The sequence below is a fragment of the Callorhinchus milii genome, unplaced genomic scaffold (genome assembly GCF_018977255.1).
Source record: "Callorhinchus milii isolate IMCB2004 unplaced genomic scaffold, IMCB_Cmil_1.0 Scaffold16, whole genome shotgun sequence".
NCBI classification, from domain to species: domain Eukaryota; kingdom Metazoa; phylum Chordata; class Chondrichthyes; order Chimaeriformes; family Callorhinchidae; genus Callorhinchus; species Callorhinchus milii.
Window position 1 is genome coordinate 8,626,406 of NW_024704757.1, and position 19,374 is coordinate 8,645,779.

Below are 19,374 nucleotides of genomic sequence, written 5' to 3' on the forward strand. Positions count from 1 at the left end.
TTTTAAAATGGATCCCAATTCTGCTTTATTCCCCCTAGTAAGAATGGTTCAAATATACCGTCCGTTTAGGATTTGGAGACTTAAAGAATTATTCCATCTGCTTTGTGGATTCTGAACATTCAAGTAAAGCGGTTTTAAAATCAATTGCACAAGTGACCAACGTATCAACAGATTCAGAGATACTTTCACTAAAACCAAACATGTTTACAGCTGCCAACAATCATGCGAATACAATTCTATTTTCAGTATCTACCAGGAGTGTGATTCAATTGCCCTCACAAATTTGTCATAGAGTGTTGCACTGCTTTTAGATAACAACTGGACAAGGGGTCGCAGATTCAGGTTTGTGAAGGGCAAACCAAACACGTTACCAGTAAGGGTGATAGTGGTCAAGACACTGGATGCAATCAAGAAACATCTTGTTGCTGTAATAGGAGAAACTCGGTGGCTAATTTACTCTCGCCAAAGTTGGGAACATGGCCAAGATAAGGGCTGCCACCGATGTGACAACAGAAAGGACAGTTTTCCACTGAGAAATTACTGTTCTGAAGAGCATACAAATTAAACCCAAGGTATTGTACATGATTTTTATTATATTAATCCTGGAATTTATGGGGGAGGAAATCCTATGTACTATACATTGAACGGAAAGTAAATCAAAGTTTCTATTTATATGGCAAGAGAGTCTATATTTTATCACAATACCTGTGTTCCAATTTGTTATTTCAATTTTAGATGTTAACCATTGATTGAAGAGAAAATATTTGGTTACAACAGCAACCCCCTGAGATTAGCTCGATGTTGTAGATAGTGCATTTTATGAATGAGGAGATTCTTATTAAATGGTTAGCATTGTAGTGCGGTCCACAGATATGTGAGATGCATCGTTGGCAGGCTATAATAGTAATCCTTGCATTTGATACAGCGCCTTATTCATTAAGATGTCTCAAAGTGCTTCACAGAATACACTGTCAAGTGAATTGCCTATGATTTTGTGGGCAAAATGAAGTCATGAGCCCTCCTCCCATCACAATGTCAGCATAGAATTCTGACAGGTATATGCATGTGTTGCTGAATATCTAATAATGCAACGTTTTTTCTAGCCCTCTCCCTATTGAGATGAAAATATTCCCACAACAACATTCCTATTATAAAACATTCTCACCAGGTCTACTGAAGCAATAAAGAGGCTGAATGCATTTGGATGACCTATTTAAATGTTCTATTGATGTTTTAATATAAGCATACATTTTTATAGCCATGTACACAGCAATCATTTGTATTACTTGCGAACAGATGTTGAGTGTTTAAAGATTATAGGGTTCACTTTGGGACAAGCATTTCAACACTGCCTTAATGAGATCAGAATAGCCTTTGAAGCAGATTATTGACATGAACTCAATTGCTTGCAGTCACCGGAAAGTCTGGTGTGTGTAATTCTGTTTAGTCTTCATACATTTAATCTCTTATCTCACAACCAGCCTTGGAAGGGACCCCTTTAAAAGCAAAAGGATTTTCCAGTGTGGGTGGACTAAAAGAAAGCAATTGGTTACAATCACTATCACTCTGAGAAAATCCTCATTGATTCCTTCTCTTATTTACTGCTGGCATCCGATCCTACTCCCAATGAGCAGCTCTTTTGTCTGTAACTAAAGCGATGCTCAATTTCCTTCCCAAATTAATTTCCTCCTTTGAAAGTTGAAACAGTTTCTGCCAAGCGAAAATATAGGATCAGTGTGAATTCAAAGGGGAGAACAAAAAGATGGTGGGTTTTTCCTTGACTCGAGTGGTACGTAATTCAATTCTAACGTAGATTTATTAGAACAAAGGAACTTAAAGTAGTTGGTCTCTGCTGTGTTATCTAACCAAATAAAAGATACTATAATAAAAAGAGATTATTATACTATAATCTCTGGGTCGTCCTCCCGACGTGAAAGGCGCTTTGCAAATGTAATCTTGTTGTTCTTGTTGTATAATATTCTCCAGTACTGTGTTTGGTGGAATGTTGCATTGCTGGATTTACCATCCTCTTAGATAAGACTTTCAATCTTAAATGTCCCATTTACCTGTTCAGGTGGATGTTAAAGATCCACTATCCGAAAAGTGCAGAAAGTTTCTCCCAGTGTCCTGGACGACAATCCTACAGATAAATCAATCATATAATTTATGTTTTTTGCAGGCCTTTCGCCCTGTACTGATGTTTCTCTATCTAATTCATATTAATCTAGTCTCGCTCACTTACTCGACCACTTCAAAATATATATTTTTAAATATCTATCCAATTCCCTCTTAAAATAATGCTCCACTAAAACAACAATCTGTGGCAGAAAATTCCTCATTTCGTTCCAGCTGTTGTGCAAAGACTATTCTTGCCTTTAATTATTTTTGTGAGTTCAACAAGAAAGGCTGTTTTGGATTTACTCTGTGGTAATAGTTTTCATTTATTCTGCACCCAATGAAGCACAGCACACTGTAAATGTGAGCAAAATCCGACAGAACAAATAGCATCTATTACTGAAAGGAGGATGCCAAAATATTTGACCAGGCTGGGCTCTAATGAAGACAGGTAAACAGGTGGGAACCCCACTTTTACAACTAGTTTCAGTTGTGTGGAATGAATCAAACATAGCAGCTCTATGCAAGTTGAGTTACATGTGTTATTATCCAGTCTGCTAGGCTATATTCCTTACTCCAAGGCAGATGGTCAGGCATTGACCATTTCTTTTGCAGCAGCTATTATTGCTTAGGGTTTGCTACGTGCTTGTCCCATTCCCCATCCTGCCCTATATGCACTTGATTAGAAGAGGAATTTGAAACTAACGATAACTCAATCCAGGAACAAGCTAGCACAAAGGGTTGTGAGAATGTATAATGTACTGATCTCAGAAGTAATTAACATGTTTAAAAGATAGATCAGTATTTTGAGAAGTAAAGGTACACAGAGAAAAGGTGTGGAAATAGGATTGAAAGATCTGCCGTGATCTAATAAACTGTCAGGACATTGAAAGCGTTGCCTTTGGTAATCAGTCATTCTGTCACATTGAACTCAGTCTTGGCTGACACTTCAATACAGTGCTGAGGGTGCACTGTATTGTTAGAGGCACTGTCCTTCGGATGGGATGTTAAACCGACTGCCTGTTCAGGTAGACATTAAAGATGCCAAGGCACTATTCAAAAATAGAAAGGAATTTCTCCTGATGTATCGGCCAACAATTCCCCCAGATAAAAATGGTCATTCGCTTCGCAGATGTTTGTGGGACGTTGCTGTCATAAATTGGTTACCTTGTTCATCTACAGCAAGTTACTACACTTTATAGTGAATCCGATGAAGCACTTTGAGACATCCTCCCAATATCGAAGGCCCGATATCAAATGAAAGGATTACTATTCCTCTGAAGTTAAATCAGAAATGAGATGCACACCCTCCAGCCCCTGAACACATATCGAAGTGTTTACTCATGCACAAAGTTTGGGTTAAAAGCTTTTGAACAGACCTGATTGTGAAGGTTCATATTCGTCTCTCCCCATTCTTTACTCCCTCGTCCTCACAAGAAACAATGCACTGAAGCCTCCAATAAAGAAGCAGTTTTCTCTGCCTGCCACACTAGTGAATGATACCGAGATTTATAACAACAATCCCTGCATTTGATATTGCCCTGTCTCGTCAAAATGTCTGAAAACACTTCACAGGTGTATTTGAAGGCAAACTCAGCAGCTAATTTGTGCATGATTATTTGACTCCATGGTTCTATCTTAACACAGCTCAAGTGTGATACCCTCCAAGATTGAGCAGACTGCCAACGATCAATGCCAGACTAACACATAACACATAGAGAAGGGTCAAAGCAAAGTAACCCTAGCACTGTATCTCAGCATGAGTTAACAATTTGAGATGAGCGGTAATTGGCAGTTTTTTTTAAACACAGAGTATTCCATAACTTTGTGCCTGCTTATTTCATCGAAATGAAGGAACGTGGACATGTGGGTTAAAACATCAGGTACTAATTTAACATTCCCATCTTTATTCTGTTTGTGTGTGTTTTTCAAAGATATGACAACTATTTGAATGCAAAAACATCAAAATGAGGATATGTGTACAGTATACACACTCAATGGAGTGAAACATCACAAAATACAAATTAGAAACTAAAAATCTGTTTTTTTATGAACAATACAAGGTTCACAGCAGGGTATACGGGGCAACATTTGTTGGGTTCATTGTCACATTCCTTGTGTTAAAACAAGGAACAGATTATGGAATAACTGCAGAGATTATCCCCAAAGTGTGCGGTGCAGCCACAGCACAAAATAATTGCATGATAACATTTTCACAAAGAAAATAAATGAAACAAACCAGCACAAACGAAGAGAGGAAAGTGCTTTTAGGAACCCTTCAAGAAAAAAAGGAAACGAGGAACTGAGGCTTAAAACCATTTAACGAATTCAAACAAAACATGTCTGCTTTGAGCTCACATTAACTGTACATCACATCAGCTTTATTTATTTTATACAGAAACACGCACAGAATTTTTAATAACTTTTAAAAATCTTCCTCTCCTCTCCCACCGATGATATGTTGTACTACGTTTCAGCATGCATTGTTGTCCTTGTTTTGTCCAATTCCCATTGCTTTTTGCAGAACAGATAGAATTAAATGATCTGGGGGGGGGGAAATATTGCACAAAATGGGTGGGGGGGGAAATATTGCACAAAATGGGGGGGGGAAATTTTGCACAAAATATTGCGCAAAATATACAAGTGCTCGGGATGGACCCTGGTTGGAAAACAAACCTATACAATCAGATGTGTGCAAACCACCAGGCTTTAGATCTTAAGTCAATCTGGAATGCATCCATCTCCGATCTGTGACAGCATCACCTGGTAATGGTTACAAATAGTGAGGATTAACTTCCAGCCACAGTCTACTTGAAGAAAGGGTGAAACCAGGTCTGGTAATTAAAAGAATCGGATTATTCTTACACCTTGCAAATGGTGCAAGCAAAGCGCTGTAGTTTGGATCCATTAAGTCAGCGGCTGTGGTTTAAACGGTGCGTCAAAAGAAGAGAATTCATTGAAAGAGAGAGCAACCAAATTAACTTCTAGTTTTTACAGGCTTCCTGGCTCGTCATTTTCTAATGCTGAATTGTGAAAGTTTTTCTTAAAAACAAAATAGTGATTACTTTAGGCCGATTTCCACTTGCCAAGACAGACAAGTGTCAGGGGCACCAGACATCTGTCGTTAACGCAGACCTACTTAAACCCAATCGCATGACATCAAGATCCACTCAACCAAACAATCTGATTCCTAAATCCTTGGCGACATTGCTCGGCTGGAAAAATGTAAGATGTGAAATATTACCCTAGCCCAGTTTTCCCTTTCGTTCCATGCACGCTTGCAACTTGACAGTGCTGGGTAAGTGTCACTCGCTCATCAAATTCTGCCTTGTTTCAGGCGATCAACTCGTTTAAATTAATTTGCAATAGTCTTTCTCACTGGGCAAAGAATTCCCTCTCCTCCTCTGATCCAGTCAACTACATTTCAAGAAATGCAATAGACACTTTTCAGTCTGAAACTCTATCATACTCATATACCTGTCTCTGCATTATTCCCCAGTCTCAATATTTCAAATAGATTTTAAAGGTGTTTTGTCAACTTTAGACGGTTATAATATATCATTATATATTATTATAAATTATAACTGAGAGGCTGAATGGGGGGAGGGGTGTTCTGTGATTTCCTATGGGTTAAGTGTGAAGTATTTTGGATTACTGTTACAATAATCTGCAATTCTCCCAGGTACACTGACAAGACTTATTGTGCAATGAACACAGAACAGAATTGGCCATTTGTGATTGATCGACTAAAATCATTAAATTACAGGACTGGAGGGAGGTCCAGCCTGAAACATTGCTACCTTGTCCACTGGAGCTAAATATTCTGCCAAAACTTTGCTCATTCCTCTTACCCATCTATTTTCCTGTTCTAATCATCCTTTTTTGCCTCACCAAAAGAACAAGAGATTGGTGAAAGACAGATGACACCCTTATCCAGATACGTTTTAAAAGCTTTTGTCACAAAGATGGATTAAAAAAAGGACTTTTGGTACTAAGTGCTCAATAAGGCCATTCATCCAGTCAAATAAATAAATCATTCCCAACTCTTCCTAATTTGTAATATTTAAAAGTGATACACTTTAATCTAAGAAAAAAAGGTCCACTTCAAATTCTCACCCCCGTTTTAACACACAAATAAGCCATATTTGCTATTTGTGAGCAGTGGTTGGAGCACTCGCCTCACAAGCGAGAGACCTGGGTTCAATTCCCGGCAGGGCGAAACCTTGGGCAAGTTTCCTTACTCCACACACCTGATAATAATCCCTCAAGAAACAAAATAAAATAATAATTTGGTCACTCAATCCACGACTGTTTGTGGGACACTGCTGTGCACAATTGGCTGCCGCGTTTCGCCCACAAATATACAATCAATTTACTTTACAGAACATTCTGTGAAGCGCTTTGAGACGCCTAGAAGACGTGAAAAGCGCTATATCAAATACAAGGATTATTATTATTTATTACTATTTTGATGAGATTTACGTTTCAAATATTCAAATACATTCACGAAATGTTAACAAATGATTGAAGCTAAACAGAACACTCTTCCTTCAACATGTCACTAAATGGTTGCCTGAAAATGTTTTGTTTTATTTTAAATGGCCTAAGAAGATACTGTGCGAGAAAGTGAATGTAATAGCATAGAAACGGATCATTTGGCCCAGCACGTCTGCACTGGTGTTTTTTTTCTCCTAACCTAAATCCCATTTAAGATGCTTCTTACTGCAAGAATGTTTCTGCAGAATCTTTACCCCAGATGAACTGTTGTCTGCAATTATTACAAATTCATATGGAAAGCAAATATTTCTAACCAGCAAAAAAATTGAAAGCAAATGTTAACTTCCAAGGGATACAGGGTATGACCGCCAGCTTCCCGGATGCTTGCGTGTTTAAGCATGATTTCCAATGATCTCCCCAAAATAAAAAAGGAACCTACACTGATTGCTCCCTCAAAGGGGCTGGAGAATCACCTGGGGAACAAGGTACTCGATGACGCATTTAATCTCTGAAGAGAAAGTCGTCTCTGCAAAAATGGGGCACTTATGTGAATTCTGACAGTGATCACGAGCTGCTTAAGCGCTCTTGGCAAGTCTCCAGTGGCAGCTTGGCTGCTCCACCAAACACATCGATGTTGTTGTCGACCCATGGAATGATGTTGCCGGCCAGGTTGGCAGAGCAGTTGGCAATGCTCATGATATCCTCTGAGCTCAGGATCCGATCCCATATATTGAAATGACTGAGTTCACCCACAAAAGCTTGAGTGGCATCGAATCTCCCACCTATGGTGTCCTGTATAAATAAATTACATGCAAATGATTAATTACTATCATTTGAGTAGTATGTATCATCAATTTACAAATCTCTTCTTCTTGCATTCTTATTGCATTAAAATCAAGAGTCATAATTTTCTCCTACTCTTTCTTTCTCAGGACCTCCCTTAGCCTTCTCTTCCCTCTACCATCTACGGGCTTTTATTTTTTGGTCAGAGGGTGCAGAAACCCATCGCCCATTAAGAGTATCCGAGCCAAACTGAGAATTCCGTGCATTTCACCCACATATGGAAATTCCAGAGATCGGTTGTTGGAATGGAATGTGCACTCTTTCCCCAGAGGGACTTTTAAAAAACAACCTTGCTTGTTAATTTAATTCTCTCTCCAACTCTTGTCAAGCACGGTAATGTATTGTACTATAGGCCTCATCCCTTTATTTAGGTATCACTATAAAAATAATGTAATCATGAATTATTGGCCGACAGCTAAAAGCTATGAGAAACAAGAAATGCACTTTGGGATGTCTACTTTCTGCTCCGGTGAATAACTATTGTAAAATGTCTTAAAATTATTAAGCAATGCAAATATAAATCTTGTTTCTAAAATGCAAGTCAGATGGTTTGTCCCTGAAGCTCTTTACTGTGATAAAGCATTGGCATTTATGTCAATTTCGTTTCATCATTCCTCCCCATCAACAGATATTGATATTTCTGGCATAAGCAATATCCAGGAGAAATAACAAAACTGCTAATTTTACAACCCTGGTGAGATGTTGATGAAACAAAGAAATCCATGCTTGTCTGTTAAATCTATAGGAGTCCACCCCAGAGCATACTGTAACAGGTAGTATGTTGTGTGGTTCTGACGATTGTTGCTGTTTTGGTCAAAGCACAAACAGAGATGTGAGCAAAACATCAAAGTGTTAAGAATTGTTTTAGACGATTAAAAAATAATAATAATCGTTTCATTTGATGAATGTCTTATCGCATTGTTGAGACATCTCAAAGCGCTTCACGGGATATACTGAAAAGTAGATCGATTGTGTATTTTGTGGGCCAAACATTGATGTAAGCTTGATGTTTCTCTGCTTGTCTGTATTGCAGACCTCAGTTTATCAGATTGTGCCACTTACTTGTTCTTGGCCCAGGATCAGGATGCCACCTTGCTTGATTGGATGCCAAGGTGCCAGGTTCTCTCCACTGCCACGTAATTCTCCATCTTGATAAGCCTCCCATATGCCATCTCTGGTGGACCATGTTACACAAATATGGTGCCATTTATCATCATTGATAGTCATCGGCAGCTGAGCAACCTATTGGGAAAAAAATATTTTCAGTTCAATCATTCTCCCAAAGTTTCGTTGCTGAATTCATGAAAACATGAAATCTGTTTTCATGAGTCATATTGACCGCTTTCAACTATAAACCTATTGGATTCAGCTCGAGAGAGAATGATTGACTCCTGGCAGTGAATCTCAGGCAAAAATCTCATTAAAAGTTCAAATTACTTCATAAATCATGAAAGAAAAATTGAGCGGTTGATATCTGCCAATTCAATCCCATCATATAATTATTGGCCAAAATGTTGTGTATTTTCTTCCTTGATTCCTTTTTCCTTCCTACTATGATTTTTCAGGCATTAGTCATCAACAGTATTCGGAGAAATTGATATTATTCATGTGAGAGAATAGACAGTGAGCATCAGCCGTCTATTTGGCCATCGGGCAATTCACAGCTGAGCTGACCCTTTCTTAACCTCAATACAAATGTATCCCCATAGGTTACTGGATAGTGATTCGGAATAAGGAGTTTTCTGTCCTTAACCCAGAAGTTGTAGGCAAGTGCAGTACATCAACTGGGATCTGTTTACTCAAACTGATGATGAGGGGAGAGGGGATGTTAATGACACACTCCCATTAAAATCTCGAATCTATCCAATTGTTGTTTAGTCAACATCTTTAAATCTCTCATCACAATGACCGTCGCTATATTATTCAAGTTTTTTTTAGACATTCTTTGTTAAGTCCTTTATCTGAATTAGACTGTGCCGCACGAAGCAGCATAGCATAAGATGCTGTAGCTAAGTGTAAATTAGTAACGTTAGAAATTAAATAATATACTGTAAACTATATGTAAAATGTAAAACCTGATTAAACGTTCACTATTTTTAATAGAAACACCCAAGGCACCATGAGTTCATTATTTAAAATTATCAACAATGGTAATGACCACATACTTTGTCATTGATGAGTAATTCAATTGGATTGTTTCCCCATTCAATCAGAACAATTTCATTTGCTTGTCCTGGCACAGCGTAAGAGAAGGGAGTTCCGATGCCAGATGAACCTCTGGACCGTATCCACAAGCAGATAGTGAAGCCGTACATCTCAGGAATGCTCTTCTTTATTTTGGCATAGAGATAATTGGTTTGCAATGGCAGTGATACCTTAAAGTCATCAGGCGACTTAAAGGCATTTGTTCCTATTTGAGGAAAGAAAAATATTTTTAGCAAATTATAACCTCTCAATTTAAGAACATTAGAACATTATTAAAGTTAATTTCTTCCAATTGTATAGCTAAAAGCAGCATTTTAAAGAATGATTTACGAAACACTTGGAGTCATAGAAGATACGTGACTGTATAAGACATTGAATGCCCCAATTTAAAAATATCTTCACCTTGCAAAATGTAATTACAATTGCTGTTGAAACACTTAATGAGAATATCATATGTTTGTAGTCTTCTTGAAAGCAGAGGGAAATTAATTAATTACATTGAATTTATTTATAATATAATAATCCTTGCATTTGATATAGTGCTTTTCAAGTCGGGAGGACGTCCCAAAGCGCTTCACAGAATATACTGTAAAGTGAATTGACTGTATATTTGTGGGTGAACGCGGCAGCCAATTGCGCACAACAATGTCCCACAAACAGTCGTAGATTGAAAATGACCAATTTAGTATTGTTTTTGGTTTTGGAGGGATTATTATTAGGCTCTGTGTGGAGTAAGGAAACTTGCCCAAGGTTTCGCCCTCTGCCTGGAATTGAACTCAGGTCTCTCACTTGCAAAGCGAGTGCTCTAACCACTGAGCTACAGGACTCCATGTCTTTGAAATATAAGATGTCCAAGGTAAGGCTTAGTCTAGTGATTGGTGTTATATCACCTAGCTGATTCTCAGTAGCCCCAAAATGTAGAGTATTAATACTACTTGTGAGCATGCATAAATAGATTGGCACCATTCCACCAAGATTTCAGTGCATGGATATTATTTTCAAGACCATTGTACCAGGAACATTAATGTGAAGAAAAAGTCAGAACTGAGCAATTCTCAATTCGGTCATCTCAGATCAATTTAGTTAGATGATTCAATTCTTCACTCCTCCTCCCCACATGTTAGTTCCACCTGCCATGCTCGATCAGTACCTTTTTCCAATTCTGTAACTCTTTCATGTAAGGCATTCAAAGCGGATTCTGTCCTAAAACGGTGTGACGCACTTTCATTTTGAAGTGTAAATTTATCATCTTCAAGTTCCAAGACTTTGTTCATAAGTTGACTCTCTAATTCTCCTAGTTTCCTCTGAAGCTGTTCACGGAGGTCAGTCGGGAAAACAACATTGGAAAGATTGGGACGGGACTGCTGTTGCTTGGAAATGAAAAACACAGACACAAATATAAAGAAATTGAACCAAAGCATCAACACAATAAGCATTCAGCTTGAAATACTAATGCACTTTACTGTTCAGTAGTTTGATTACAATTCAGCTGCAAACCCACCACAAATCAATACTTGGATAATAAATAATGCTAATAATAATACTTCCATTTGATATAGCACCTTATCACATTGTTGAGATGTCTCAAAGTGAGCATATACGGTATACTGGTGTAAGGATATACCGTAAATTGGTGTGACTGTATTTTGTGGGCAAATTTAGCAGCCAATTTACACATGGCTATATATTTGTTTAATACAGAGAGTGTAATGGATGGCTGAGAGTGCATTATACAACTGAATATACTCAGTTTCTCAAATGGCATTTTTCTAACTCCAATATTTCCCAGCTGAGATGACCTAACCTTTTTATAGATGAGGGATTCGACCAAAAGCTTTTCTGGTCTGCATGACGCAGTTCCAAACTGGTCAGTAAATTTAATACAGTAATTCGGCTATGGGCAGTCACACAGTTTCAATAAAGTATAAAATGTTCTATTCTTCCATATCAGTGAATATTCTCAGAATGAGCCAACACTGTGCTTGAATAAAAAATCAATAATACATACTTTGGTTGCCTGAAAGCATCAGAATGACAAAAAGAATTAAGAATGCATGAATTCTTAGTACGTAATTCATTTTGTAGTTGTGGGCTGTATAATATTTTATGGCTGTGGACACTTGAAATACTGAGACAAACTTGCTGTTCTTTCAAAAAGTCAATGGAATTATCAGGAGGTGCTGAATTGATGAAGGTCCTGATCACTACATTGTGGGGAGCATAGATTTAGTAAAGATAATCATGGCCTGAGGTGTTCTGGCATTAACTTTCCATGGTGATTGCGTTTTTGCATACTCAGAATGAGTGACAAGCCAGTAACCCCCACTAATGGCTTCAAGGGGTTAGGATTCTTCCCTCTTAGCTGCTGTTACTTCTACAAGCTAAAATGATTCCAACTGGACAAGCAGCAGGAAGCTTGCTGGACAGTGTTCCCAAAAGCAAAATGCACCACGTTAGCTGGTTATTACAACAGTAACCCAATGCACACTCTAGGGTTCCTGAAGCCTTGGCTCTTGCTAATCAGTCCTTAATACTTTCTGGGAACCGGTTAGCAGAATACATTCCTCTGGGAGAGAATGCACCTTCCATTTCAGACAAACAGAAATGCCCACGCATATATGCAAACATGATAGTTTAGTTCGGATACACTGTAGCACGGGTTTCTGGTTGTTTTAGAACATAGCTGACTTAAAAATGTCTTCAGGGCCCACAGATTGAAAAGAAAGAAGAAAATTGATTGTAATATCACGAGTGATGCCATCGTTGGTTTTAATTATTTTTAATAGCATTAATCCGAAGGTTTAATTATTTTTAAATAGCACCTCTAATAATGCAGTACTACCCCAGCGCTCTATGGAAATGTCAACCGAGACTGTGAGTTCTCAGAACCCAGAACCTTCTGACAGATGCAAGAGTTCTACCAACTGAACCAGACCGACACCTTTTAACACCTTTTGACCGTCTACGTTCAAAGATGTGCTGTACTAAGACGCCCTGTTTGATCTGAAAGTAAAATACATTTAATTTGGTAAACTGAAGGAATATCATTGCAGGACACGCTATTCCATTCATACCTCTCAACATTTCAGAAAAAGACGATGCCCTACTTCTTCTTCTCGATCATGGGAGTTATGTTAATAATAATCCTTGCATTTGATAATCACCGATTAGTAACAGCTAAAAACGTGGTAAACATGTGACCCCCAAGGATAACAACAACATAAATGTGTTGCTCTTCAAACATCAGCATCAGTCATCTGACATTACCTTAATTTTTTGCTTAACGTAATAGCTACGTGCAGCTAACGTGCTTATTTTGCTCTGATTTGCTCGTTTTTTTTGTTCTGATTCAGAAATATTCTCTGGCAATATTCTCATCTATACTTTGTTTTTAATCCCTCTTTCTCTCTCTCACTCTCTCTCTCTCTCTCTCACTCACTCTCACTCTCTCTCTCCCTCCCTCCCTCTCTCCTTGTGCCAATGACGGTTGTAAGATTAGTTTCGATTGTCAAGTTTATCATAAGTTTGTCTCGAGGTTAGGTCCACCCCAGGAGAGAAGAGCAGAAGAAGCCGACAGTTAATTCAGCACCAGAGACAGCTCCACTCACTGAACTTCAGCCTCTCAGCCCCGAGGCTCTGGAGCTCCATCCCCCAATGCCTTCGCCTTCGCTTCCTCCCTTTCCTCCTTCAAGGCCGGTCTCAAGACCTTTCTCTTCGACCGAGCCTTCAGCTCCCCTCTCGACTCTCTACCCCCTCCTCGCTCCCTCCCTTCCCTCCCCTCACCCTGACCATTCCCCCCCCCCACTGCTCGGGTCCTGACCCAACTGTCCAGCCCCTTGGGATGTCCTCCCGACGTGAAAGGAATCTTCTTGTTGTTGTTGAACATGTGGATTTGCGCCTCTTCCTCTGCTCGTTATTCGGCAAATTGTTGTTGAGCTTCAGTGTGTGTTCTCTTCGTTTTATTTTAAAACACTCTATAATAAAGATTAATCTGCACCCCCCCCACCCACCCACCCCACCCACTTCCTTACCCCTCACCCACGTATTGATCTGCAAATCATAATAATCCGCAATCATAATAATAATTATGCCCAACAATTTCGCATCACAAGTATCCGGTCAAGTCACTTTACAGTCGATTCTGGGAAGCGCTTCGGGACGCTTTCGAGCAGACGTGAAAAGCGCCATGTCAAATGCAAGGATTATTATTCTTATTAATTATTATTATTAATCCTTGCATTTGAGACAGCGGCTCTCGGCGTCTCAGAGCGCCTACGCGGGCTACGCCGCAAAGTGAATCGACTTGTTATGTTGTGTGTATACCACGAGGTTCTCACGAGGCTCGGTATAAAAGGGCTGCGTGATTCCTCCCCACTTGGTCCTCACCCCCCACTTTTACTTGACTCTCCCCACTTCCTCCAGGAACTGATCCCCATCTTTATTTTCATCGTTATTATTACTCTAACAGTCCTCGTCGCCCCCCACACACTTTTTTTTGTCATCAGGTTTACAAGACATCTCAACGTGACAAACGATTCCTCCTTTACCCCCAACTCCACCCCCTGCAAAACAAAGTCAAAGCATGTTGTTAATTAGTTAGTTGGTTAGTTAGATGGTTTGTTAGTTGGTTAGTTAGTTCGTTAGATGATCAGTTAGTTAGTTGGTTAGTTAATTGGTTAGTTAGTTAGATGGTCAGTTAGTTAGTTAGTTGGTTAGTTAGTTAAATGGTCAGTTAGTTGGTCAGTTAGTTCGATGGTCAGTTAGTTGGTCAGTTAGTTGGTTGGTTAGTTAGTTAGATGGTCAGTTAGTTGGTCAGTTAGTTGGTTGGGTAGTTAGTTAGATGGTCGGTTAGTTAGTCAGTTAGACGGTCAGTTAGTTGGTTGGGTAGTTAGTTAGATGGTCAGTTAGTTAGTCAGTTAGATGGTCAGTTAGTTGGTCAGTCAGTTAGTTGGTTAGTTAGTTAGATGGTTAGTTAGTTCGATGGTCAGTTAGATGGTCAGTCAGTCAGTTAGTTGGTTAGTTAGTTAGTCAGTTAGTTAGTTAGTTAGTTAGGCTGAAGCCCAGCTCGGCGCCCTCACCTCCAGAGCCTGGAGCCTGTCCTTGAGCGCCTGCATGGTCCTGCCGAGATGATCCACCACCTCGCTGTGGTCCCGGGGCAGGTCCCCCATGGTGTCCTTCCCGCCGCTCTTGGCCAACGGTTTCCTTCGGGAAGCCCCGTACTTGGCGCCGTCCAGTCGGGCGCCCTCTCCCGCCGCCGCCTCGCACCTGGTCAGCTTGGCGGTCAGCTCCTTGATGGTCTCCTTCTGGTGCCCGAGCGTCTCCCGCTGCCGCACGACGGTCTCCCGCAGCTGCGCCACGTTGACCCGCAGCTCCCGCTCCGGCGGCGGCGGCGGGGGAGGGGGAGGGGGGGCGCCGCCCTGGAGGGGCAGCGCGGGGCCGGGGACGGGGCACGGAGGGTCGGCGTCCGGAGGGATGGCGGTGCAGACGAAGCGAGCGGCCTCCCCGCCCGGACCCCCCGCCCCCCAACTGCGACTGGACACCAGGAAGATGATGGCGGCCCGGATGGCCAACATGCCGGCGGCCAGGGGGGGGGGGGGGGGCGCTTTGTTACAAAGTCTTGTCGTGTCCCGAGGAGGGAGGGAGGGAGGGAGGGAGGGAGGGGGGTGATGGGGTGGGTGAAGGTGGTGGTGGGGTGAGAGGGTGTGGTGGTGGGTGAGGGTGAGGGTGAGGGTGGGTGGGTGAGGTGTGGTGGGGTGGGTGAGGGTGGTGGTGGTGAGGGTGTGGTGGGGTGAGAGAGGGTGGTGGTGGGGTGAGAGGGGGTGGTGGTGGGTGAGGGTGGTGGTGGGGTGGGTGAGGGTGGTGGTGGGGTGGGTGAGGGTGGTGGTGGTGAGGGTGGGTGGGGTGGGTGAGGGTGGGTGAGGGTGGTGGTGGGGTGGGTGAGAGGGGGTGGTGGTGGTGGGGTGGTGAGGGTGGTGGTGGGTGAGAGGGGGTGGGTGTGGGTGGTGGTGGGGTGGGTGAGGGTGGTGGTGGGTGAGAGGGGGTGGGTGAGGGTGGTGGTGGGTGGGTGAGGGGGTGTGGTGGGTGAGAGAGGGGTGGGGGGGGTGGGTGAGGGTGGTGGTGGGGTGGGTGAGGGTGGTGGTGGGGTGGGTGAGGGTGGGGTGGGTGAGGTTGGTGGTGGCTGTGGCACAGAAAGACACCGGAGAAGGGAGAGAGCGAGAGAGAGAAAGGGAAGGGAGGGTGAGAGAGAGAGAGAGAGAGAAAGAAAGAGAGGAGGAGGAGGAGGTGGGGGTCTCTCACTCACCAACTCACTCAGTCACCAACTCACTCACTCGCCACTGGCGAGTTCCAAGTCGGACCCAAACCCGATGACTGTTTCTGGCGCTTCTGTCTTCGCATTGTGAATGGTCCAGAAGGGTTTTTTCTTTTCTTTGCGTCATTCGTGTCCCCCCCTCTCCCCCCCCCCCCCCCCCCCCCCTCTCCCCCCTCTCCCCCCTCCCTCCCCAAAGGATGAATGAATGAATGATGAATGAATGAGATGGAGTTTCAGAAGCCCCACCTCTCTCTGTCCATTCCACTACCACTCGCCTCTCGGAGCCCCCACCACCGCGGAAGATGACTTGATTTGCCCGCACCCCATCTCAGCAAAGGTTTTTGACACAACCGAGTGATTCCCCTCTCTATCTCTCTCCTCCTCCCCTCTATCTCTCTCTCCTCCTCCCCTCTCTCTATCTCTCTCCTCCTCCCCTCTATCTCTCTCTCCTCCTCCCCTCTCTCTATCTCTCTCCTCCTCCCCTCTATCTCTCTCTCCTCCTCCCCTCTATCTCCTCCCACCTCCCCTCTATCTCTCCTCCTCCTCCCCTCTATCTCTCTCCTCCTCCTCCCCTCTCTCTCTCTCCTCCTCCCCTCTCTCTCTCCTCCTCCCCTCTATCTCTCTCCTCCTCCCCTCTATCTCCTCCACCTCCCCTCTATCTCTCCTCCTCCTCCCCTCTATCTCTCTCCTCCTCCTCCCCTCTCTCTCTCTCCTCCTCCTCCTCCCCTCTCTCTCCTCCTCCCCTCTATCTCTCTCCTCCACCTCCCCTCTATCTCTCTCCACCTCCCCTCTATCTCTCCTCCTCCTCCCCTCTATCTCCTCCACCTCCCCTCTACCTCTCTCCTCCTCCTCCTCCCCTCTATCTCTCTCCTCCTCCCCTCTATCTCCTCCACCTCCCCTCTATCTCTCTCCTCTTCCCCTCCTTCCTATGTTTTTTATATATATTTTACTTAAATGGGATATTTTCACATCCTATTTCGCAAAGTTATTTGATGGCGCAGTGAGTGAATCAATCGTTTGGTTTGTTATATTTTTCTCTCTCCCTCTCCCCCCCCCCCCCCCTTCCAGCGCAACACCATTTATTCTAACCAGGTAAGTCGGTAAGATGTATAGCCTCAAAAATCTCAGTAAATCTCCGGCAATAACGGTGGAGAATTCCGCCCACGTTATCCGACTTTCACAGAGTCAGAGAGTAGCAGTGTTTTTGTGGCTGATACTATAAGAGTAACAATAATAATAATAATTTACCTACGGGGCGTTTCATGGGGGTGATTCCCCCTTCTCTCTCAAACGTTGAGCCAAATTTGGGGGGCAGATAGATGTGGGGGGTGTTGGGAGTTTCGAGGGGGAACGCCCCAAGTCGGTGATACCTCACAGTCAGACCACAGAATGACTTTCCACTACTAACCACAACGACTACTAATAACACAATCATCCTCTGGCGTTTGGATCCAGCGCTTTGCACGTCTTCGGGACATCTCAAAGCGCTTCACAGAATAGACCGCAAAGCGAACTGACCGTACCTTTGCGGGCGAAACGAAATGGAATGGCTCGTGGCAGTGTATCGTACCTCGCTTGGCATAGTTTCACTGCCAGACGTTGCCTGGGCGCATCAATTGCTGGGCTCGCTCTGCAACAAATGTCCAAACAAACAACAAACGAACAAACAAACAAACAAATGTGCCAGAGGCCTTTTAAGACATTACATCGTCAACGCCTCGCATTTATACAGCCAACTTTCATTGTCATTTTTTTTTAAATGGGTCACTCACTCTACATGGCTGTTTATGGGACTTTGCTGTACACACCATACGGAGTCACCGCACTGGAAATTAAGTAAATATCGCTGTTGTACGGGCAAACCCGGCAGCTAACCTGTGGTTTTCACAAACAGCAAAAAAAAAAATGAGTAGCTAATTTATCTCGATTGGCGGATCGCTAAATAATTCAAACGAAAGATTTGATCGCTCAATCCACGACTGTTTGTGGAACACTGCTCTCCGCAAATGGCTGCCATGTTTTGCCCACAAAATATGCAGTGAATTCACTTTACAATATCTTCTGTGAAACGCTTTGAGACGCCTGAATGATGTGACAAGGCGCTAAATCAAATGCAAGGATCTTTATTATTGTCTGAATTTGGATGGATCTTGGACGAGGAGGGAGTATAAGGCACCGTATTCAATGAAAGCCGTGTCATTTAAATATAAAGCAAAGCAGTTCTTCTCATTAAAAGTTCAGTAGGTTTGTGAAAAATGTTTTTTCTTTTATCATGCTTTATAATTCCAACATAGAATCACATAGTCTAAGATGACACTACAATGCAGTGCTGGTGTGGGGGGCGGGGGGGTTGCATTGTTGGAGGTGCCGTCTTCGGATAAGACATTAAACCGATGTTCCACCTGCCTTTTCAGGTGCACTTTAAAGATCCCATGGCATTATTCAAAAAGGGAAGCGAGTTTCTTCCAGTGTCCTGGGCAATCAATCAATCAATCAATCAATCAATCAATCAATCCATCAATAAATAAATAAATAAATAAATAAATAAATAAATAAATTTTAAAAAATAAAAAAAATTAAATTGGTTACTAACACCACAGCTGTTCTTGGAACATTGCTGTGAGTAACTGGCTGCCGTGTTTTGCCCACATTCAATCCACTTTACAGTATATTCACCTACTTTCCTAATGGCCTTTCACAATGAACCCGCCAATTAGCACGAAATTATGGGTAATTATATACAGTGAAATTGGGGTGAAATTGCCTGCCCCTATTTCAATGTACTGCTCCTGCCTCTAAGAGAAGAGAGATTCTCAACCCATCATTCTGGGGTAAGATGCAACTCACATCCCTGAGGTGAAACATCAATGTGTTAACCCACTAGACTATCAAATCTCCTTTCTATAAGCCCAGTAAGAAATTAAACAGGGAAGGAGGAGATGAACTGTGATAATGATCAATTTTATTGTTGGAATGCTTTAAATAAAGATTTGGAATTATAGACAGAATGCTTCTGAATTCTTTTTTTGTACCGGTCCAGTATACCTGACTGTTTCTGACTGAGCTGGATGTGTTAACAATAATAATCCTTACACTTGATACAGCACCTCATCACGTTGTCGAGACATCTCAAAGCGCTTCATAGAATATATTGTGAAGTAAATTGACTATATATTTTGTGAACCAAACACAGCAGCCAATTACGCACAGCATTGTCCCACAAACAGTCATGGATTGAGTGACTACAATTTTCTTTTATTTCTATATTTATTTTGGAGAGATTATTACTCCTCCAAAATAATAACTGGTTTGATTGTCGATACTGACGCGTTCCCACACTATGCAGTTGCACAGGCGCTTCTGAGATACCAGTGACTCCAGGTGGAAGTTTCCCGAAAAGGGAA

At 42.1% G+C, this 19,374-nt stretch overlaps 1 protein-coding gene across 2 annotated transcripts; it reads right to left on the reverse strand.

Annotated features, from left to right (window-relative positions):
* Window positions 1-6,605: 6,605 nt before the first annotated feature.
* Window positions 6,606-15,233, reverse strand: nptx2b (neuronal pentraxin IIb). Of its 2 annotated transcripts, none has more exons than XM_042341133.1 (5): window positions 14,739-15,233; window positions 10,811-11,024; window positions 9,621-9,865; window positions 8,518-8,697; window positions 6,606-7,404 (listed from the first exon to the last, which is right to left on the reverse strand). In XM_042341133.1, the coding sequence occupies exons 1-5, from the start codon at window positions 15,231-15,233 to the stop codon at window positions 7,177-7,179; spliced, it is 1,362 nt and encodes a 453-aa protein (XP_042197067.1). In that variant the 3' UTR covers window positions 6,606-7,176. The 2 variants fall into 2 exon arrangements, with proteins under 2 accessions (XP_042197067.1, XP_007891995.2); XM_007893804.2 differs by having other exon boundaries at window positions 10,811-11,030.
* Window positions 15,234-19,374: the final 4,141 nt, after the last annotated feature.